This window comes from Chiroxiphia lanceolata, chromosome 22 (genome assembly GCF_009829145.1).
Source record: "Chiroxiphia lanceolata isolate bChiLan1 chromosome 22, bChiLan1.pri, whole genome shotgun sequence".
NCBI classification, from domain to species: domain Eukaryota; kingdom Metazoa; phylum Chordata; class Aves; order Passeriformes; family Pipridae; genus Chiroxiphia; species Chiroxiphia lanceolata.
In genome coordinates, this window is record NC_045658.1 from 6,083,300 (window position 1) to 6,105,781 (window position 22,482).

The 22,482-nt window shown below is 48.1% G+C and overlaps 1 protein-coding gene across 3 annotated transcripts in view; it reads left to right on the forward strand.

Annotated features, from left to right (window-relative positions):
* The window catches only part of MIB2 (mindbomb E3 ubiquitin protein ligase 2), a 43,261-nt gene extending 23,855 nt beyond the window's left edge, over window positions 1-19,406 (forward strand). The window contains exons 5-21 of one of the 3 annotated variants that reach the window (XM_032709019.1): window positions 1,490-1,684; window positions 3,562-3,704; window positions 5,162-5,269; window positions 6,564-6,668; window positions 7,346-7,508; window positions 8,255-8,388; window positions 10,229-10,377; window positions 11,028-11,184; window positions 11,740-11,894; window positions 12,442-12,568; window positions 12,922-13,152; window positions 14,501-14,679; window positions 15,732-15,916; window positions 16,687-16,752; window positions 17,957-18,546; window positions 18,585-18,698; window positions 18,853-19,406. In XM_032709019.1, coding sequence (XP_032564910.1) covers window positions 1,490-1,684; window positions 3,562-3,704; window positions 5,162-5,269; window positions 6,564-6,668; window positions 7,346-7,508; window positions 8,255-8,388; window positions 10,229-10,377; window positions 11,028-11,184; window positions 11,740-11,894; window positions 12,442-12,568; window positions 12,922-13,152; window positions 14,501-14,679; window positions 15,732-15,916; window positions 16,687-16,752; window positions 17,957-18,198 — 2,339 coding nt within the window. In that variant the 3' untranslated portion in view covers window positions 18,199-18,546; window positions 18,585-18,698; window positions 18,853-19,406. Of the gene's footprint in view, window positions 1-1,489; window positions 1,685-3,561; window positions 3,705-5,161; window positions 5,270-6,563; window positions 6,669-7,345; window positions 7,509-8,254; window positions 8,389-10,228; window positions 10,378-11,027; window positions 11,185-11,739; window positions 11,895-12,441; window positions 12,569-12,921; window positions 13,153-14,500; window positions 14,680-15,731; window positions 15,917-16,686; window positions 16,753-17,956; window positions 18,699-18,852 lie in introns of all 3 variants that reach the window. The other 2 variants (XM_032709018.1, XM_032709020.1) reach the window with 2 other exon arrangements.
* Window positions 19,407-22,482: the final 3,076 nt, after the last annotated feature.

Here is a 22,482-nt window from a genome sequence, read left to right on the forward strand (position 1 = left end):
CACAGATATGAAATCCCCCCCGGGAACCACCCTGGAAGTTCTTGTATAAAACTGTAAGTGTACATGATGATAAACAAAGACCCATCTTTTCCTGAAAAAGCTTTCATTTACAGTGGGAGTAAGGGTTGTCTGACTTTGTGTACAGTACTCCTTTCTGCTCTGGAGTTCTGTGGAATATCCTTATTTGGACACTTTTAAGAACAGTGAGGAGAAATGCTCCAAGGATGGTTTCCCATGGAACATTAATGAACTGTTTGCTGTGGTTACTGGAGAATGGTTTCTTCTTTCAGTAGGATTTGTAACTTCAGGCTGAAAATGCAGAGGGACAAAAATGCCTTTTTTAGAGCTGTTCTTGGGTGTAATGACTGTACTTAATTCACTGATACCAATTTCTGCTAGTGCTGCAGGGTTCAGGAAGCTGTACTGTCCGTTCCTATTCCAGAGCCCCGTTCACACTGTAATGTTTACAGCTCCTTTTGTCCCTTAAGAATTAAGTCAGAAGTTCAAAGGTTTCCAAAGTTGACTCTGCCATTTATTGCAGCTCTGGGTTCAGTGGAGGACATGGATACTTGCAGGGTCTGAGAGCAAAAGCAGCTTATGCTCAATACAGCTCATCCATCCTGTTGAGATCAGATGGACATTTACATGTCTGAGACTCGCGTTGCTTACGATGGTGGTGACCTGAAACCAGTTACACCAGCAAGACCAGTGGGAAGAACCCTAAAAACCCTAAATCCAGCCCCCCAGGTGGTCTCTGAGCAGCACTGCCCTGGTTTTGGTGGAGCTGCCCCCGCCCACAGCAGTTTGCTCCTCCTGTCACTGATAGGACTGGCACGAAAGCCCCCTGGTTTGTGTTGTGCTTTTTAGTCAGATGTGCAGTTAGATGAGGAATTAAACTCCTTTAAGCTGCTAAATTTCAAGACTTTAGAGGTAATTAGAAGCTCTTTGTCCACTCAGACAGGTGTTGCTGTCCCCATTTGGGACTTGCCCAAGTGACTTGGCAGCAGAGTTGGGTTGGGAATCTGCAAACTCTGACTTCCTTCATGAGGTTCAGTGTTCATAAACTGTTGTCTCTTGGATGACAGCATGTCCCATGTGCCCAGCCAGACTTATCTCCACACACATATCCTCCTGTTCTGGGTTTCTCCAGTGTACTGCTCCTTGCTTGGGCAGGTGAAGAGAAGTACCAGAACAAACCTTATTTGCTGCTCTTCCACCTGGCTGGTGTTGGGGAGAAATTAAAGATCTTGGGTGGGTTTTACATCACTGTTTTTTGTCTTGCCACAGTGTGGTGCCGTGACACTGTGTGTTCCCTAACCTAGGCCACGCACACCAGGAGGAATTCTACACAGAATTCAACTTTTTTTCCACATCTGTATTCCAAAGTAGATGGCTGGCTGGCTCTCAGTGAGTTTAACACACTCCTAGCTGGCCAAACCGAGTCGTGTCACGATTTAACTTTCCTGATTTTTCCCTTTTCCCCCCTCAGGTGGTGAAGGTAAAACCGGCCGCGTGGTCGATATCCGCGGCTGGGACGTGGAGACCGGGCGCAGCGTGGCCAGCGTGACGTGGTCTGACGGGACCACCAACGTCTACAGGGTGGGGCACAAGGGGAAGGTGGACCTGAAATGCACCGTGGAGGCTTCTGGGGGCTTCTACTACAAGGAGCATCTCCCAAAATTAGGTGTGTAGAGACAAGTCGCCCGCTGGGAAGTTTGGATGCTGTCAGGAGACACTAAAGCCATTTTGCTTGGAAGGCAGAAAAGCAGCAGGTGGTTTTGTAAAGTTCCTACACAGTGTGTGCCATTGAAGCTGAACATGAACCAGAGTGTGCCCAGGTGACCAAGAAGGCCACCTGATCTTGGCCTGGATCAGGAACAGTGTGGCCAACAGGGCCAGGGAAGTGATTCTTCCCCTGGACTCAGTGCTGGTGAGGCCACCCCTGGAGTGCTGTGTCCAGTTCTGGGCCCTCAGCTCAGGAAGGACATTGAGGTCCTGGAGCAGGTCCAGAGAAGAGCAACGAGGCTGGGGAAGGGACTGGAGCACAAGTGCTGTGAGGAGAGGCTGAGGGAGCTGGGGCTGTTCAGCCTGGAGAAGAGGAGGCTCAGGGGAGACCTCCTCACTCTCTCCAGCTCCCTGACAGGAGGGGGGAGCCAGGGGGGGGTTGGTCTCTTTTCCCAGGCAACCATCAGCAAGACAAGAGGGCTCGGTCTTCAGCTGTACCAGGGGAGGTTTAGGTTGGATATTAGAAAGAATTTCTTTGCAGAGAGGGTGCTCAGCCATTGGAATGGGCTGCCCAGGGAAGTGGTGGATTCTCCATCCATCTCCATCTGGTTTTTAAGCAGAGACTGGATGTGGCATCAGTGCCATGGGCTGGGAACCACAGCGGGGTTGGATCAAGGGTTGGACTTGATGATCTCAGAGGTCCCTTCCAACCCAACTGATTCTGTGATTGATTCTATGAAGAGAAGTGGCTTGTGTGTGAACCTACTGCTGGATTTCAGAGTGGTTAATGAAACAGTGCTGTGGTAAAACCATGAGGTGCCCACAGCCGTGTCCCAGAGAGGGATCTTCTGCCAAGGCAACTCCCTGCTGGAAATGCAGGGAACTCCCACTCTGTCATGGAGAGTTCAACCCAGTGTCAGTTCTGTTAACCCAGAGCTTTTAGTTCTTCAGGCAGGCAGTGGTTCAGCTGGTGTTCACTGTGCTTTTACAGAGCAAATATCATTGCTCTGGTGGACCCAAAAGTGTGTTGGAGGGGACGTGACCAAAGGGAGAGTTCTGAGAATGGAGCTGCCAAATACTTGCCTGGGAGAGAGAGATTAGAAAAAGTGACTGGAAAAGGTGATGTCTGTGTTGGCAACATGCTGCAATTCACATTTAACTCTGATGAAAGGAGACTATTTGTGCTTTTGGACTTGCAGCTTTTCTTTACCAATGCATAATTTAGTTGTGTTTATTTTAATGAGTTGCAGGGTCCATCTTTTGCTCCCCTGAAAGAAAACAATAGGGGGTCTGTTCCCGTGTTTGCAGCAGCAGGATCAGGCCTTTCTCATTCTTTCCTCTCCCTGAGCAGCTTGACAAGAGCACAAGGGAAGGGGAAGGGTTGGATGGGGAGTTTATCCCAGTGGTACAGCCTCCCTCTGCATGGGAAGGGTAGGAGGGGAAGGCACTCCTCAAAGCAAGTTATGTGTCTGCCTGTGGAAGAGAACTTATTTTGGGTGCTGAGTGGGTGTGTCTGCTGAACACCAGTTGTGGGTGACTGAGCTGCTAAGAACAGCTCCTGATGTCTGCCATGACATGAGAGGCATCCTTCAAAGGCATTCCCCGCTCTGGGAAGGGACAGCTTGTCTTGTTAGAGCTGCCTCATATTTAATTCATAGAATTAGAGCTAAATCCTCTTGATTTCTCCACCTAAGGCATTCCCCAAATAGAAAAGGGGTGGTTTTGCACCATTCTACCCCAATTAATGTTAATTTGCGGCCCTTGTTACAAAGCCAGTGAGGCACAAAGGTGTATTATTGCCTCCTGCATGTCTGTGGGTGGTGTTATTCTCCCCAGGAAAACCAGCTGAGCTGCAGAGGAAGGAGAGCACAGACAGACACCCATTCCAGCACGGGGACAAGGTGAAGTGCCTGCTGGACATCGACATCCTGAGGGAGATGCAGGAGGGCCATGGAGGCTGGAACCCCAAAATGGCAGAGGTATGAGGCTGGTAACTCCTCTGGGTAAAGTATCAGTCACTGTCTCAGCCTGCACAGGTAGGCACTGGTTAGGAAGTTACCAGAACATCTTTGTGTAACATGGTACCTCCTGCATTTATATTGAGTTAACTGAAGCCTAAAACCAGATTTTTTTAGTGGTAGGACACTGGAGTCAGATTTATTTTTAGGCTCGGATTTGTGTGACAGTTGCCTTGTGGAGCCCTGCACAAGAGTTGCTCAGAAGACTTGGGAGCAAAAAAATAATGGCAGGTTTGTCTGTTTTTAAATGAGCCATGGACCTTTTCTGGTTTCTGGAATGGTTCTGGATCCATTCCTTACTTGGCTTCTTTGCTAATGGAAGTTATGTGTTCTGTCAACAGTGGGCTCTGTCCCTGGCCAGGGCTAAAATTTCTCAGCCCATATGATATTCTTGGAGCTTAGCCTGTTGTCTTGTCTTTAGATTGAAGAGCTCTCACTCTGCTGTCACCTGTTATCTAAAAAAACCCAGATAGCAGAGGAAGTAAAGATAGAAGTGACACCTATTACTGTGGAACGGCATGAAGCAGTGCTATAAAATTATAAAAGTCACTTTATATATGTATCCTGGCCCAACCTGCCCTGTAGGTGAGCAGCCTTTTTGAAATCAGGCTTTAAAATGTCGAGACAAACTGTGTCATTTCAGTTTCCATGTGGAAGTCTGTTAACTGAGCATCAGCCTCCTGGTTTTCTTCAGCCTGGCAGGCAGGGACTTGGCATCTTCTGGCAGGAAGGCTGCCAGTGGAGCCAGGAATTTTTTATTCCATCCCCAAAGCTGTAGTTTTTGAATGCTGCTCTGTGGTTCCCGTTGTCTGTTGGTTGTTAAAACCTCTGTGCTCCTGAATTCCTGTTGTTGGTGAATGCAGGTGTAGAGAGGGGGATATTAAACAGAGATTTTTACGAGATGTAAAACAGTAACTTCCTGTCATTTCAGAAATTGGTCCTTTTTGCCTCCTTCTAAACTATGAACTTCTCAGGACCTGCCAGAACCAACAATTCTAGAGCACTGCACTACACAACTATACTTTATTTTGTCTCCTCTACCATGCCCCTTTTTTTTCCCTCTCAGGATGTGCTTTGCTGGTATTATAATGCAGAACAATGTTGTGATCTCTGCCCACCTTTGTCATTTGGGAAGAGGACAATTTGTGCTGCATTTTCCAGGATTTTTTTGCACTTTGTATTCCTACCCCCTTCCTCCCCCAATATGCTGCTACTTTAAAGGAGCTTCTTCAGGAGCCTTTCCCTGCTTTTGTAGACAAACAATGGCTGCGTCTCGTGTGAAGCAGGTTTGGGAGCTCTGTTAGTCTGTGGATTGGAAATGCTGGGTAATTTAGCCACCTATGCCTGCTTTCCCCACTATTAAGCAATGTGATTTATTTAGGGGCTTTCCCCTACTTTTTTTTCCCCCCTATCAAAAGTTCATTGGCCAGACAGGGACCGTGCACAGGATCACGGACAGAGGGGACGTGAGGGTCCAGTTCAACAGCGAAACCCGCTGGACTTTCCATCCTGGAGCCCTGACCAAGGTATGTGCTGGGCTGGGCCAGGGCTGGGAATGCTGCAGGGAAGAGCTGCCCTTCAACCTGCTGTGCTGGGACATGGTGTGGCACAAGCAAGTGCTGAAGGGATGCCCTGCTGGGCCAAACACAGTGGGTTTGGGCAGAGCTCCCTGCAGCCCAGCAGAGCTCAGGCAGATGGTTGCAGGCAGTGGGAGTTGGGCTGCTGGGCTGGCCAGTTTGATGAACTTCTGCATTTCAAATGTAATTTCTTCAGGTAAATTCCATTTCTTCATTCCTACTTCTTTGATATGACAGTTTACCTACAGTAGCTCATCCTTCTGCAGCTGCCTTTCAACCTTTTTCCACATAGTTGCCATTTTCTTTTCTTTCCTTTAATTTCGTTTTCTTTCCTTTTGATTTCGTTTTCTTCCTTTTGATTTCGTTTTCTTTCCTTTTGATTTCGTTTTCTTTCCTTTTGATTTCGTTTTCTTCCTTTTGATTTCGTTTTCTTCCTTGTTCCCGTGTTATTCTCCTTTTTTTGCACCTTTGTCTCACTTCTCTTTGATTCTTCTGGATGACCTGAGTCTCTAATCCAGCTCTTCTAATTTTGTGTCTGCATTTCTAAAGCTCATAGCTCTGGCCTTCCCCAGAGGTTTGAAATGTGGATGATTAGAAACAGAGATAATTAGATATAGAAGAAGCTGCTGGAAGACCACAAAATTCTGAAAGACCTGAACAAGGTCACAATGCTAAAAACTCCAGAATCAAGGGAAAATGCAGTGTCAGACTGTTTTGCACAGAACTAGTCTGCTTTGAAAAGTGTGTTTCGACAGTGCTCCCTTCTTAGCTCAGTGAGCAGAGGGAACATCTGGCATATTACCAGAGCAGATAAACTCTGGTTTCCCTTTTCTCTTTTAAATAAAAAACAGATTTAACTCCCTTATTAAAGTGAATTAAAATCTCCAGTGCCAGGTCAGGTGTAGTGAGGAGATGGACCGAGGAAAGCCCCACAGTTTTATACTGGCATTAATTATAAATGGCTTGAAGAAGAACAAAAAGTTAGAAAACTGTCTGTTGCAAATTATTTCCCTACTTAAATGTGCACTTGGCTTAAAAGAGAGTTACCCCAGCCCTTGGACTGTGTTTCTTTGGCAGTGCAGTGATTACAGTTTTACTAATGGTTTGCAGTGCCTTGTTTTCTGAGTCAGTGGGTGTTTTTTGAGTCGACGGGCGTCGTGTTTGGTTGGGTTTCTGGGGTTGTTTTGGGGGTTTTTTTTGTGGCTTCACTCCCCAGAAGCTTATGACTTTCTTTTTCTTGTAGCTCAATACCTTCTGGGTGGGTGATGTGGTCCGGGTGATCGATGACATGGAGACAGTGAAGCGGTTCCAGCCCGGCCACGGCGAGTGGACGGACGAGATGGCCCCTGTGAGTGCCCCCCAGCCCCAGGAGTTTGCCCAAGCAATCAGTGAGAGTGATGGGCTTGCACTGCCCCCCCAGACACTCCTGCTGGTCACTGAGTGCCCAGACCTTGCTGGGGCCCTGCAGAGTCCCTGTTCCCTCCTGCTGCTGGCTCCTGGTGACCCAGTCGTGTTGCAGCACCCAAAGCAAACAGGGACAGGGCAAGTCTGACCAAGGGTTTGGCTGCCACCAGCTCAGATAAGAGGTTTTGCTGACCAAAGTAAACAAGTCCTCTTACGCCCTCCCTAATTCTCTGGAATGAGGCAGGGAAGTGTCCAAGTGGAAGAATGGTCTGATCAGACCAGTGTGGCTAAAAAGTGGGATACAGGTTAATTGCTCCTCCAGGAGCAATTAAACACCCAGAGGAAACCTTTCCTAGTCCCACTTTGGTCAGTTCTCTGTGTTCTTCAAACCACATTTTGTTGTTTCACCACCTCCTTCCCCAGACATTTATAAGGTGTCTGGGAAACCCTCCTGGGTAAAACTGGTGAGAACCCTCTGCTGCCCTCGAAGTGGGAGCTGCCTGTGAGTGTGTCCCTGTCCAGTTCTCCTCACACAGCAGGACTGCAGTTTGGGGAAGCCCTCTTAGAAAACATTGCTTTGGGGCTGAGACCTTTGAGAAACCCCCTTCTCTTTCCTTGCAGACCCTGGGGCACATCGGGAAGGTGATCAAGGTCTACGGGGACGGAGATCTGCGCGTGTCGGTGGGAGGGCAGTCCTGGACCTTCAACCCTGCCTGCCTGACAGCCTACCAGAGGGAGGAGGAGGCAAACCTCATGACCACAGAGAGTGCAAAGGAGTCAAAGAGTGAGAGAGATGTCTGACCCTTCAGGGACCTGGGAACTCTTTGCTGCAGCTCTTTGGGTGGTGTTAAACTCCAGCTGTTCTTCCCCGGACAGAGCTCCAAGACCCAGCTGTGCCTTACTGGGCAAGCCAAGCTGGCCTTAACAGGAAAATACAGAATAAAACCCAGCTGTGCCTTACTGGGCAAGCCAAGCTGGCCAGCTGTGCCTTACTGGGCAAGCAAAGCTGGCCTTAACAGGAAAATACAGAATTTAGGACTCGGAAGTGCTGACCACAGCCTTGCCCTGGGTTCAGCGTTTACCTTGTTCTGTCTCAGTTTCCTGGTCCATCCTGTTTCCTGTACTAGGATACTAATTGTTGAAGGCTTGTGAAATAGTCCCAGGACCGTGTGTGGAAGTGTTGTGAAATCCACAATTATTTTGCCCGATCCGCCCTGAAATTGAATTTGGGATCACATGATGTGGAGAGGGGTCTTTTGGTCTGTTTTGCACATCTGCTCATAAATTTTTTTCGTGGCCTCACCATACTTACATCCTTTAGATGTCAGGATCATGTGGGAGAGAGGACAGACTTGCCAGGGTTGTTTTGTTTTGCTTTGTAGATGGAGCTTGCACTCAAGATAGACTTCAAGGACAACTTGATACGAGCCCAGACTTTTTCACTTTGCTCTGTTTGGAGAACTGTAACACCTCTGTCCTCTCAGGCACCCAAAATTGTGAAGTTACAGGTCCTTTCTGTTCCTCATTCAGGTACTTTGGTGGCTGTTCTGGAGAAGCTGCTGTCCCAGAAGACAGAGTCAGAGCATGCTGGGTGCCTGGTCATTTGTGCAGCCCTCAACAACACAGCCAAGGTCCGGGAGCTCCTGCAGAAATACCCGGACAAGGCAAGTTCTGGAGACATCCTGAATGGCTGTTTTTTGTTGCTTTTCTGTCATAAAATTTTGTGGTCCACTGGGGAGAAGGATGGGAGAAAAACAATAGATTTTTCAGACCTGTTAATATCTCCTAACAGCTGGAAGGTTATTTTGCTTCATTTTAGGGTTAAATGTGCGTATTTTTTTGCCTCTAGTTTGTGGCATTAAATCTGAACTAGAGTTAAGTCCTTACAGCACATTTCCAGAGCTGGCTTTTCCCAGATTTCCTGTGTGGACACTGCACCTGCAGAATGAGGAGGAGAGGGGTTTATCTGTATGAAAACAGGAGGAGATACCCGAGTCTCTGTTGGAAAAGGAAGCCATGGGCTGTGTCTGACTGTGTCCGTCCTTAGATGACCTTGCAAAATCATATTGTTGGAATCAGGAAAGAGAAAAGCTGCCCAGATCTGTGCAGTGTCTTATCTCATGTCTGACTGGAGCAGAGAACTGGGCTTGACTTGTTGCTGAACAATTTTCTGTGCTTGCAGTTTGCCAAACTCAGGATCACATCTCCTGAAATCCGTGCTCTGTCAGGCTCCTTCAGGGAGGGGTTCAGGCTTTATAAACAGATAAAAAAAGAACCACCAGAGAACAAAGTATTTCAGCAGTGTCCTTGGAAACCATTGGTAACAAAAAGAAGTTTTATTGAGGCTGTGTCTGTATGGCTGGAGGGAGCAGCTGGATGTGTGAACCAGCAAAAGTGGGATCAATTGTGAAGGAACCCCTGTGAAGCTGATTTAGTGGATAGTTGTCTGGTGTTTATTATAGTTCTTTGTTTTACAAAGTTAATGGGGCTTCTGGAGATGGGAAGAATAGACAAATACCTGCACTTGTCAAATTGATCCCAGATAAGGAAGTGCCAGGAGTAAGGAATCCATTATGTGATTAGTTACTTTTATTAGATCTCTGTTTCTATTCTGATACTCATATTAACAAATTAGTTATTTCTCTTAGAGTGTTATACCCAGCAAGAGGGGGCTGGATTTGAGGCTCACTTAGTGCAGGTTGGAGTTGCTTGCCAAGGCCTCTCCAGCTTATCAGCATTGTCTGTTGTGTGCAAATGGAAGAAAAGCACAGTGGCCTCCTTGTCTAAATGACTCTCCCATCATTTGGGTGTTCCAAGGGAAGTCCTGCCTGTCCTGCCCTGGCTGCTGCATAGAACCAGCTGCAGGAGAAGAAAAAAAAAAAACTTGTTCATTAGCTTGTTCTCCCTGCCAGTCTGCTGAGGTTTTGTAGCTCCTTCATCTCCTCTCCTTAGCCTCCCACTGGTTTCAATAGCTGCTTTTCCCTTTTTTTCCTTTGCCTTTCACACAGGCTCTCCTTGCTCTTCAGTCTCTTTAATTCTCAACAAATCTCACTGCAGCACTTGAGCTCTGTGATATTCCTTCCAGCCATTGCTCCCAGTGAAGTACCTGCAGCAGCACAGAACAATGGGGGACTTGGCACCTTCAGAGCCTTATGCAAAGCTAATTTGATTTCCTCACACATTTTCCTATTGGGAGAGGAATTGTTGGCAGAGGTGTCAAGAAGTGTTGTGCTTGCAGGCACAGAGTGATTTGGCAAGAGAGCTGCAATTAGAGCCCTGGCTCCTGGCTCTGTTCTCTCACTTCTCCCCTCTCGCCTCCATGTGCTGTCCCCTTCCCCTTCAGAAACGTTCTGGGACAAGGTCAGCTTGGAGTTGGTGCCCGGGGAGTGGAGCCAGCGGGGCCCAGATCCCGCCTGGCAGTTGGGAACCTGCAGCTGTTCCGCAGCCGCTCCGGCCCCGGCACGAGGTCATTCCTCATCTGCTCTGCCTCTGCCCTTCCCACAGGTCGATGCCAAGAACCAGGGCAGGACTGCCCTGCAAATTGCCTCCTACCAGGGGCACCTGGAGGTGGTGAAGGCTTTGCTGCAGGCACATGCCAGCGTCAACCTGCGGGACGACGAGGGGGACACGGCGCTGCACTACGCGGCTTTCGGGTAGGATGCCTGACTCCTTGTGCCTCTGGTGCAGGATCTGAAGGGCTGCAGAATTTATGTTCTGGATATAAATGGACAGTCTGTGGGAAGGATGTGTGGCTGGTGGAGGCTTTTCTCTGATTTTACCCTGCATTAGAAATTGGTGTTTGAGATTAAACCCCCCAGGAACATTTCTTAGCGCACTCCTTTGTCCTCCACAGCAAGGTTTCCATGCTGGGAATTTTGGAGGGGGGAATCAGAACAAGAGGTTTTGGTGAATCAGAAAGAGAGCTTTTGGTGATTAGATATTTTTCAAGGGGTTGGGGGGAGATGATTTGGTTGGTTTGAGATCACTTTGGTTGGTTGGTTGGTTCCTGTAAGTGCATGTGTTTTCCCAAGCAAGACGGGATTTTTAATTGTTTTTTGTCTGTCGCCGGGGAAGAATTCATCAATAAAAGTGGGAAATTCCTGTTGATTTAGAACAGAGGGAGCAGATTCTAGAGCACAAGTTAGGAAGGTTTTGTTGTGTGTGGGGTTTTTTTGATACTAATAAGAAGTGGGATGAAGCCGCAGGGATACAAAACCCGAGAAGCTCAGTTGCTTTTCGAGGAGGAAGAATTTACTGTCACAGGATCAGCTCTAACCTGCTTTGCTCCTTGCTTTTAAATCAGAAACCAAGCTGAGGTTGCCCGTGTGCTCATTGGCAAAGGAGCCAGCGCAGACCTGTTGAACAATGCCAAGTGCACGGCGCTGTACGTGGCTGTGAGCCAGGGCTTCACCGACGTGGTGAGGGCCCTCTGTGAGCTCAACTGTGATGTCAACCTCCCGGTGAGTTTGGGGCTCAGGGGGGGATTTGGGGTAGAGGGGTGTTTGAGGGGTTTTTTTTTCCTTGTGGGTTTTTTTTTTTGAGGTGGGGAGGTGCTTCTTTATGTGTTAAACCGCTTGGTGCTTTGTAGGGTTTGAAAGTCGTTCTCCTAAAATGCACTGCTGTGCGTTGCACAGGAAGTATTCCTTTAAATAGGATTATTTACACTGAAGTATTCCTTCAGTGCTCTGGAATTCCAGGTTTGGGTCTGCCCAGCTCAGTGCAGTGACAGTCTCTGTGCTGGACTCAGGCTCCCAGTGAGAGCTGACCTGCTGTTAGTGGGTGGTGTTGTTGCAACACTCCTGTTGCCAGCAATAAGGAGGGCTGAGATTTTGAAGACAGGCAGTGGTGGTGGCTTGGACCCAGCCCATTTTTAGGCTGTGCTTGTGTGGTTCTGGGGCTGGACTGTGCTGGGTCAGTGTCTCAAAGCTAGCTGGGAATGTCAGCAGCTCTTAGGTGGTTTCCCTTGGCTTCCTGAGGTTGGGTAACCTGTGTTCTGCTTGGCTGTCCATGTGCAGGATTCCCAGGGAGACACCCCCCTGCATTATGCCATCACTCTTGATTACAAAGTGGTTATTGAGATTCTCACTGAAGTACCCAACATAGACTTCACTGTCCAGAATGGCCAAGGCTTCAACCTGCTCCACTATTCTGCTCTGAAAGGCAACAAGCTGTGAGTGACCTTTTTTTTCATTTTTATGGCTTTTGCAGATCTTAGCTCATGCTTGTCTCAGCAGTAACAGGGTGGCAGATGTAGTTCTGGATAGATGGGAAGAAAATAGATATGGCTGGGTATAGCTGTTGCCCTCCTTCTTGCCTTCACAGCAAACTCCTGCCTGCTTTCCCCATCCCATCTCTCTCCTACCTCCCTAGCTTGGCTTGAAAATGTCTGCTTAGTTTCCTTAAGTGTTTGGGTTCACACTTGGAAGGGCAGGAGAAGGTCTGTAGTAAAGACTGTGTCTAACTGAGAGCCTCTGGAACTCTTCCAAGGATAAATCTGCTCATTATTTCCAAAGCAGTGTGACTTTACCCTTTATTACTTTATTAAATGATAACTGAGGGCTTTTGTTATATTCCTGTAATTCAATCTGTGAGTTAGAGGGACTGCTCTGCATCACCAGTGTCAGCTCGTGGTGCTGCCTATTAAAATATGAACATCCATAACCCCTTTTTCCCTGATAAAGTAACTCTTCCCTCTCTGTTAACCTCCAACACTCCAGAGCCATAAAGAAGATTCTGGCAAGAGCTCGGCAGCTGGTTGACTCCAAGAAGGAAGATGGTTTCACTGCCCTGCACCTTGCTGCTCTCAACAATCACATGGAAGTGGCAGAAATTCTCATCAAAGAGGTAAGGAAAAAAAGCAAAACAAACCCACCACGAACAAAAGGCTCCCATCTGCCCCACTCCATCTGCCCAACTCCCAGCACCCCACATTTCTGCTGGGACTCACAGAAATGTCTCTCTGAAGAGCTGGCATCGTTTGCCAGACTGAAGAAGAAGGGTTGGCATTCCCAGAGGTGTTTTCCTTTGGCACTGGCAGAGAGGAGAAGGGTATCTTGGCCAGAACAAAGCGGGTTGGAACTGGAGCCTGCTGGAAAATGTTTGGTGAAGACGGACTCGAGGTTCGGGACCTCGCTGGGCTGTTGTGCAGCCAAACCCAGCAGCCCCAGCTCACTGGGGTGCAATCCCTTCCCTTCCAGGGCCGCTGCGACGTGAACCTCAAAAACAACCGGAACCAGACCCCTCTGCACCTGGCAGTGATCCAGGGCCACGTGGGGATGGTGCAGCTGCTGGTGGGCGAGGGCAGCGACGTCAACGCCGAGGACGAGGACGGGGACACGGCCATGCACATCGCCCTGGAGCGCCAGCAGCTCACGGCCCTGGCCATGGAGAAGCGCGAGGGGGACATGGGGCCCTCCCTCCTTGCCAAGGTGGGCTGGGAGCAGGAGAAATTCCAGCACCCAGGGCAGGAGAACGCTCGCTGTGGGAATGTCAGCGGGATCCGAGGGGGCGAAGGAAGGCGGGGAAACTGTGGCAAGCCAGTCCAGATGGGGAGCATAGAAACAAATGGGAACAAACCTTCCTGCTTGTGGGAAAGCAAATAGGTCCTCTGAGGGGGTGCTTGAATTTATAGCATGGAACTCAACATAGCCAGACAACAATTCATCCCGTCTCCCCCGATATTTTTATTAGCATTGTGCTTCTTTCCTGACATGGGAAAGGTCACGAATCCACTTGCAGAGCCAAGAGTCCTGGGTTTAATTCATGCCCCAGGACCACAGCAATTCATTTCTGTCTGATGGCATGGAAAATATGAGGACAGCAAACCACAGCCACCCCAGTTATCTGCGGGAGGACAGCAGTGTGTGAGAGGTGAGGTGGATCGGGCTGAAGGATAAAGACAGAGTTGTTACAAAGCCTGAACTGGATTTCCCTGTGCTGTTCTCTATTCATGGATATAAAGACCTTGGTTCTAGAAATCAGTGCAGCACATGCCAAGGAGTGGGTGCACTGGAAAATCCAGCATGGATTCATTTATTTATTTATTTATTTATTTATTTATTTTCAAATGATCAGAATAAGCAAAACCATCCATTCCTCCTTTCTAACTGTTGGTGCTTGGAAAAACCCAGTGCATTGGTCATCCATTCTGCTCATTGCCAAACTGCCATTCTTGTGGTAGCAAGAGCTGATGGCTCAAGTGTGTGGCCAAAGGCAGCCAACAGCCAGTCCTGGATGCAGGAAATCTTAAAGAGGGATCTGTGTGTGTCATTCCCAATGTTATTTACAGTAACATCATATCTAGACACTGTAGGGTCCTTCATGTCCAATTTTATTTGCCCTGACCTACACACTCTGGTCTTTTAAGTCATTGGGAAACGTTTGTTGGCTTTAATTTGGGTCATGTACATAAAAATTTTGCTTTTTAAATAGATGTCACTTAAGGCTCTGTGGGCCAGCTTTTCATCAACTGGTGTGTGCTGTGGTGTCTTCACCTGCTTCCTTTTCACCACCTGAAGAAGTGAATGCCCATTACTATGATTTGTATTGATTATCACCAGTTAGGACCAGCCTTATGTACTCCTGTCCCTGGAATGTAAATTTGAATCTGCTGGTTAGGTGCTGAAGGATCTTTTTGTGTTTTCAAAAACTAATGCTAAGTTGCACTTTCAAACTGTAAGTACAGGGTGTAAGACTTTGTTTAGAATTTGATACAGGTCATGTCCATGTAACAGAAACTTTTTGTGCTAACAGAGTGTGTTCCTCCACATGTTTTAGCTGCAGGCTTCTGGCTTTCTTGGAAACGTAGAGCTGAATGTGGGGACTGCAATTGCCTGCTACCTAGCACAGGAAGGAGCAGATATCAATTATGCAAACCACAGAGGAAAATCTCCTTTAGACCTCATTACAGATGGGAGGATTGTCCAGATTGTTAAAGACTTCTCACAGAAATTCAGGTAAACCCTGTGCTCAAGCCAGTGACACTAAAACTCCCCTGCAAACCACAGAGTGCTCCCTCCAGCTCTTCCAGGAGGGATGGAGCATCTCTGGAACACTTGGGGTGTCAGTCTGAGCACCTCCTGTCTCTTCTGGAGCTGGTTGCTGCCCTGTGTTTCTGGAGGGATTATGTGAGGCTGGGTGCTGCCATTGGAAAGTGTTGGGAAAAGCAGATTAATGTTGCTCAGTGCAAACTCAGCCTCCTGACTTCACAGAGAGCCCTGAGGCAACCTGAGGAGTCTGGCCACTGAAGCCAAGAGCAACTTTGCAGAGTCCTTCTGGGTTCTGTTTTACTTTCATTTGATTCTGCAGTTGCAGGTATTTAAAGTCTAAGCAGAGAGGAAGTGCAGCAAAAGGGTGGCCACCAGAACCCACAGAATTCGTTCCAGAGCCGGATAAATGCTTGTTTTTCAGCTGATAAGAGAAATAGCTGAGAAAAGGGAGAGTATAGCCAGTCAAAGATGGCTTTATCTCGGGTTCTGAGAAAACATCTGTTTGCATTTTGACTTTGCAAACATGAAAGCAGAGTTTGATCTGAGGGCACAGACTCGGTCCTGTTACTACTGGAGGAGGAACCACACAGCAGTGCTGTAACTGGCCATGCCTCTGGTCCACTGTGGAAAAAAAAGGTGAAATGTGTCCCTTTAAACATCTAGCATGGGAATTTTGTCAGTGGAGCATATGTTGGATTGAGGCTTTTTTTTGCTTAAAGAATGTCATTTCTTTCAGACTGACATTTCTCAGAACAGCATGCTGGTTTCAGCAGGTGATTGTGCTGTCAGTACCTCACTGCTGCCCTCCAAAAGGGCATTTTCAACCTGTGTAAATATGAGCCATCCTTGCTCTTTTCTTTTTAGGCAGAACCAGTCAGGATCCCAGCTGAGCCGGTCCCAATAGGGCCAGTGAGGGATCACAAGTTTATGCCACTGAGTGTTTGCCAGGGATCAGCACAAAGCTGCTGAAGGAGGATCTGGGGTGTGTGGCTCACGTTTTGTGCTGCTCCTGCTTTCAGGGAACAGCAGGTTTCTTCGGAGAGCTCCACCATCACCTGCAGCCTTCGCCGTGTGCACACCACGCCCAACACCATGACCAACCTCAGCGTGTCCAGCGTGGCCGTGCCCACAGAGTGCCTGGTCTGCTCAGAGCTGGCCTTGCTCATCCACTTCTTCCCGTGCCAGCACAGTATTGTGTGTGAAGGTGAGTCCTTCCCCCTGTTCCTTCCCCTCTTTCCATGTTTTTCTTTCCCGTTCCACCGCCCAGCCTCCTTAGCTGGGCTCCCATAAATCAGGCTCTGTGTGGACACAGAGTGAGCCATTGTGCTGTTTGTGTCCTGAAACAACCCCAGCATGATTTCAGCAGCTTGGGCAGGACATCCAAAGTTATCTGTGAAAAGCACAGAATGTTCTGCCCACCTGCTGGTTGGGACCCAAGGCAGCTTTACTTGTTCTGGTAGATGCCTGCACGATTGAGAAGGAAAGGCAGGTGCCTCAGTTCCACCTGTCAGTGCTTTATCCATCAAAAACCTCCTGAGAAGGATTTCCCTCTTCTCTGGCTTTCACTGCTGTTTGCATTTCAGTTGTTTTAATGGCAGCCTGCTCAAAGATGTCAGCAAGTTTGTTATCTCACAAGGCACTCACAGTCTGACCCCAGGGAATTTGGGATTTTTGTGTACCAGAGCTGCTCCCTTTTCCCCCAGAGCTGTTTGGATCCACAGTGCAGCAGTGCCAGTGCCACAGAGCATCAAGGACTTAAAGGTGTTGTGTTTGCTGCTGACCTAGGAAAGATTAAACCAGGAAACTTAAGGCACAAAAAGCAGGTTGTGGCCTCGTTCCGTGCAGAAACAATCTCTTAATCACCCAGGGAGGCCTCAGGTTGTTCAAAGCTGATGTTCTTGAGTCCGTTGCTTTCCTCTCTGTTCTGACATCAGGGGGCTTAACTGTGATCTCTTCTCGTGTCATTTGTGCTAGAATGCTCCAGGAGGATGAAGAAGTGCATCAAATGTCAAGTGACAATAACCAAAAAGCTGAAACAAGGTAATGTTTGCTGTGAGTGCTGTGGGAGGGGTCCTGTACAGGGTGGGTTTGAGGAGCATTGATGATTTTCAGTGGAATAGCAAAGAGAGTTAATTTGTTTTGGCTTGTGTGTGTGTGTGTGTGCCTATTGCCTTGCCCACCTTTAGAGGGAAAAAAGAACATCATCTCAGGTGTCACAGGCCAAGCTCAACCTGCACACACAGGACATTTAAGGAAGCTTTGCCTGGGTCTGGCTTATTCTGTGCATTGAAAGCAAATATCAGGCTCTCCAGTCTGTTTTCTTATGTGGTGGCTTAACAGTGAAAATTTATGAGAAAGGAAAAATTGCATTTTGTGCAAGCCTTGCCTGTGCCTTGGCTGAAATCACAGTGCAGGGCTGGCATTACCCAGCTCTCCAGGAATCCCTGGGCTGGATTGTTTCAATAAGGCTCTTCAGCTCAGTTCCAGATGAGACATTTGCATGCAGATTTTTGCTGGAGGAGGAAAATCGAGGTCTCCAAAAATACCAGCTGGATTTCCCTGTCACTGATGTCTTCAGTGCTTTGTCCCCAAACCCGCTTCACCTTCATGGATTTGAAACCACTCCTTGCACCACTGATGTGCAAGTGGCCCCAGAATGCTGAGGAAAGGGGCATCTATATTGAATTGTAGAGCTCCCTAATCAAAGGTTAGAGGAGCAGAACATGAGCAGTGGGGCTGAATTAAGCTGAAACCGGGAGGAGTGTGTTTACCTAAGCTGGCATTTGGGGTTCTTTCATTTCACAGAGTTGACAGAGTGACCCTATTTGTGTAAAAGTCAAGATAGGTGATGTCAAGTGGTTTCTTCTTGTTTGACCATGTGTGCCCTGAATTGGCTTGACCAGAAATTTGAGTGCCAGATGTGAACAGGGAGAACGCTGGAAGGATTCCTGGGCTGGCGTGGCAGAACATCCCGCCCAGCTCTGAGCGTTCTCATGTTCCAGAGCACCAAGGCAGGACATCTCAGCCAACATTTTGTTTCCTTTAAAACAAAAAAAAACAAAACACAACCACCTCAAACCCACCCACACACACACACAAACCAGAAGGGAGGAAAGCAGCACTTTCTGGCCAAGTCTGAAAAGCATCCCCCGGGCTTTTAGTTGAGGAATCCCTGGATAAGGCTCAGTGAGGAGAGTTTAGGGGCGGAGTGTGACCCTGACTAACCCTCCCTGGTGCCCCGCAGACAGCACGGAGGTGGAGTGCAGCCCCAGCTCGGAATCCACGGACCAGAGGAAGCTCATGGAGGAGCTGCAGAGCCGCTACCGGCAGATGGAGGAGAGGATCACCTGCCCCATCTGCATCGACGACCAGATCAAGCTGGTGTTCCAGTGCGGGCACGGCTCCTGCCCCGACTGCAGCACGGCCCTCACCGTGTGCCCCATCTGCCGCCAGGCCATCCGAGAGAGGATCCCCATCTTCGTCTAGGGGTGCCCCCAGCCCTGCCTTCCCCCTCTGCCCCCTCCTTGGTTGCGTTTTGGGGGTTTGGCTCCTCCCTGGAGGAGAGGGAGGTGTCACACACACAGCTGGTGTCGGAGGTGGCCCCTTGGCACCCCCTCCCCCTGTGCTGCTCCTCCATCATAAACGACTCTGACCCGTCTGCCCGGGGTAAAAGAGCCCTTTTGGAGCAGAGACACGGACAGAATTCCACATGGAGATGTTCCCCACTGGCATCCAGCTCCAGGACTGCACCACAGCCAGTGCCCTGCAGGGTGGGATTCCCTGGACTGCCCTGGAAGGAGAGGCTGGAGCAGGATGTTCCTCATCCCGTGGCAGGTGGAGCAGGATGTTCCTCACCCCTCATCCCTTGGCAGGTGGAGCAGGATGTTCCTCACCCCTCATCCCGTGGCAGGTGGAGCAGGACGTTCCTCACCCCTCATCCCGTGGCAGGTGGAGCAGGATGTTCCTCACCCCTCATCCCTTGGCAGGTGGAGCAGGATGTTCCTCACCCCTCATCCTGTGGCAGGTGGAGCAGGATGTTCCTCACTCCTCATCCCCATGGCAGGTGGAGCAGGATGTTCCTCACTCCTCATCCCCATGGCAGGTGGAGCAGGATGTTCCTCACCCCTCATCCCGTGGCAGGAGGTGGCAGAGCACACGCTGCACTTCCCCTGAGGAGATCCCAGCTCTCCCAGCTGCCTGCCAGGGGTAGGGAGGGATGTCCTGAGAGTGTCCTCTCTCAACCAGAACCTGTGGACTCCGCCAGAACAGAGGCAAACTGGATGTAATAAGGTCCTAAAGACAGAGCATGTGCCTTAGAGATAAAGTAGTGAACACTGATTGAAGAAAATATGTTGTTACAACAAATATTTCTAACCTCTAAGTGACACTCTTCTTCCATATTTTATTTTATTTTTTTTTTTTTGGCACAACTGTGTGTTCAGAGACTCCTGAGCTTTCTATCCATAATGCCAAAGGCAGGTGTTAAATACTCCAATCAAAGTGTAAAGAAAATAAATAGTTAATAATTAAGAGACGAGAGAAGAGAAGATTAAAAAAAAAAAAAAGGGGGTTTCATTTTTGTTTCTTTGTTTTGCAGCAAAACTTAATAAAATAAAGTATATATTTTCCTGAGCATTAAAATGAATGTACAAACAGTAGCTGAAATGTGGATCCAGCTGTATTGTGTTTTCCAACTGAGTGAAGAAATATTATCCACTGAGTCATCCTGTTAAGTAGCTGTTGGTGGAAGTGTGGCTCGTGTGCCACACGTGTGTGTCTGTGCACATACGTGTTTGTGTGGGGTGTTTTCTCTCTGATGACACAATCATGCCCAAACACACTGTTTGTTACGTATTTGGAGCAATATTTAAACCAAGCAAAAAACCTCCTGTGTTCCTCTGCTCTCTTTGTTCCTTTTGCAAAGAGGTGGCAAAGCTTCTAAAGGAATTTTTTAGCTCCGTGGAGTGGGTGGCAGTTACAGGGATGTTTATTAACTTTACAACCCAGGGGTGTGTTGAGAGAGTTATTTCACAAATTCTGGACTCCTGTAGGTTGTATTCAGCAGGATGGTTCACTTGAGGTTGTTACAGTTTCAGCAGGTTTTTTTTGGGGGGGGCTGTGAAAATGGATCAGATTTAACCCCTAAATTCTCTGCTCAGGTCGGATTTAACACCCAAATAACCTGAAGCTGAGTTGCAGAATCAGCTTTGGTGTGAAATCAGGGGTGGAAATTCTCGTTTCCTTGTATCCTGGAAGTTCGTGTTCATGGAAATTCCTTTGGAGCAAGTCAGAAACTTCCCCAGAACGTTTGCTGTGTTGGGGAGGAGGGGCAGCAACACCAAAGTGCACAAGTGTAAAAGTACAAATCTGAGCCATTTTTATCATCCAGGAGCTGCTTTAACCACTATTTGATGCAAGTGAATAATTTCCCAGGCTATACATTACCCCAGCCCCATGCTAAGAGTTTCTTTTTTGAACACATTTCTTTTACAAGCCTCTGCATAAATCCAAAACTTGTGCTCTGCATAAATCCAAAAGCACTTTGCTAAAGGTAAAAACTGCTGCTGGTCCATCATGTGTGTTGAATGTGGGGAGAGGGGACAGAGGTGGCAAAGTGTTCAGTATCAGCCCAAAGGTGTCATTTTATTCAGGAAAAACAACATGAAGTATCTGCTTCTTTTTTCTTTTTTTTTTTTTTTAATAGTTTCTTTGGGTGCTGAATGAAGAGAGGCTTCCAAGTGATTATTTTCCCTAAAGGAAAAAAAAAAAAAACCCTAGGACAACTGGAGCCTTTGACTTGGGAGCTGTGCAGCTGTTGCAGAAAATTGAGGTGGTTTAAAAATTATCTTTTTTTTTTTCTCTCGTCCTGTCTAATGAAAAGACATTTTTGTAGGGAAAGAAGAGCTCCCCTCAGTTTTGTGATGTGACTTTTTGCAGAACTCAAGCTCCATTTTAAGGTCTCCTGAGCTTGTTTTCATGTCTGAAATTCGCCAAGCTGGGAGTTTTGCACAGCAAAAAAAAAAACTGCTTAAGAGCTACAGAAATGGTTTGTATAAATGTTGTGTTTGTTTTGGGAGTATATTCTTTTATTTTCTGTTATTTTTACGTGTTCTCTCTTATTTTCCTGAATTTTCCTGCTGTGGTTGCTTCTGAGGAAGCACCATTTTAACCCTTTCATTTTCCCAGTAAGAAGAAGGGGAATTTCTGCACCCACCAGAGAAGAACCAGGATGGTCAGTGGAGCCCCAGGAACAGATCACAGGAGGAGGAGCCCCTTTGTACCAAGTATGTTTTTGGCAAACTTTGCCCCCCTACACCAGGCTCAGCTCCATGGGAGGGGGAGGCTTTGCAGGAGGGAAGGAACTCCTGCTCTTTTATCTTCCTTGATGAGCCTGAATCCAATTTAGCTGGAGAATATAAGGCAGGAAAAGTGGGGGAAGATGCTCCTCCTCTCTCTCCCTTTGCTCCTGGTTGGTTTTCTTGCTGGTTTGAGGAGCAGGGAGGCTGTTCCTGCTGCTGAAGGGAGGCAAAGGGGTGCCAGAGCAGGAGCAAATGCTCCTTTGAAGGCAAATATTGTCATTATTTAACTGGTGTGGACAGTGAGCAGCTTTTCTGCTGGATGTTTATCACCAGTTGCTCTCCCACAAACAAACTAGGGAGCTCCTGGTTTTCACTGGACCTTCTGTCATCTCCTGCATGCAGCTCTGTGCCTTAGATATTCCCGAGGTTTTCAGGTGTACAGCTTTAGTTACGAGGTGTCAGCTGGTCTCATGCTTGGCACAGGGGTTTCTAAAGCTCTTCCTTTGGAAGTGTGGCCAAAAATCCACGTTTTACAGACCATGTGAGGCTGAGGGAGTAGAGAGGGAGATTGCTGAAAGGCAGAGTCAGGTAAAGAGCCCATCTCTCCTTCAATTCTGTTCCCACTGGTCCGTGCTGCTCCCAGGATTTCGGGAGGATTGGTCCATCCACGAGTGGATTACAGGTCATTGATAACAGCCCCAACCACAAAACCATCCCCACCCAGGGAAGCAATTCTTCCTCCGTTGTGGATGCACTTTGTTATCTTTGTGATTTGAGGAAAAATTTCTCCCTCATTTCTGAATTTCTCCCTCTTTTTCATTCCTGAAATCCTGCGTGGCCCTGGCTGAGCTCCCGCCTGGGGTCAGGGCTCTCTGGTCACACGAGGTCAGGCCAGTGCAGGCACCTCTGTGAGCTGCAGCTCCAACTGACAGTCAAGCAAAATATTCCATTTTCTTTGCCAGCTGGAGCGAGCCCTTGTTTTCAGCTCATTTGTTATTCATCAGACCGTGGACTTTTCTAGGAACATCAGCAGATGCTGATCACGAGGGGCTGCACGACAGAAAGCGGGAGAATGTTTGGGGGCTGAAGAGCATCATTATTGTTCTCCCCCTCCCTGGGGAAAGCTGCTCCCTGTTGCAGCACGTACAATCCTTTTTTTAGTGGCTGACCCACTGAAAAAGCACAAATTTGAACTGCCATTCCCACAGGAACCCCGGGCAGGAATGTTGGGTTGTTGGGTTGTTTTCCCCACCCCCCCCAGGTTGTGAGCTGCAGGGCTAAATCTGTGAGTGCTTTTAAAAGTAAGAGCTATATGAGGGTTTCCTAATTCTTTTCACATGGGCCACCAAGGAGCTGATCTGTGGTAAATCACATTCACCCCTGTGCTTTCCCCCTTCCTGGCCTGGGGCTGGGTTTGGACCAGTGCCCTGGAGATGAGATGTTGATCCTCGTGCCTTGAGCCATCAGACAG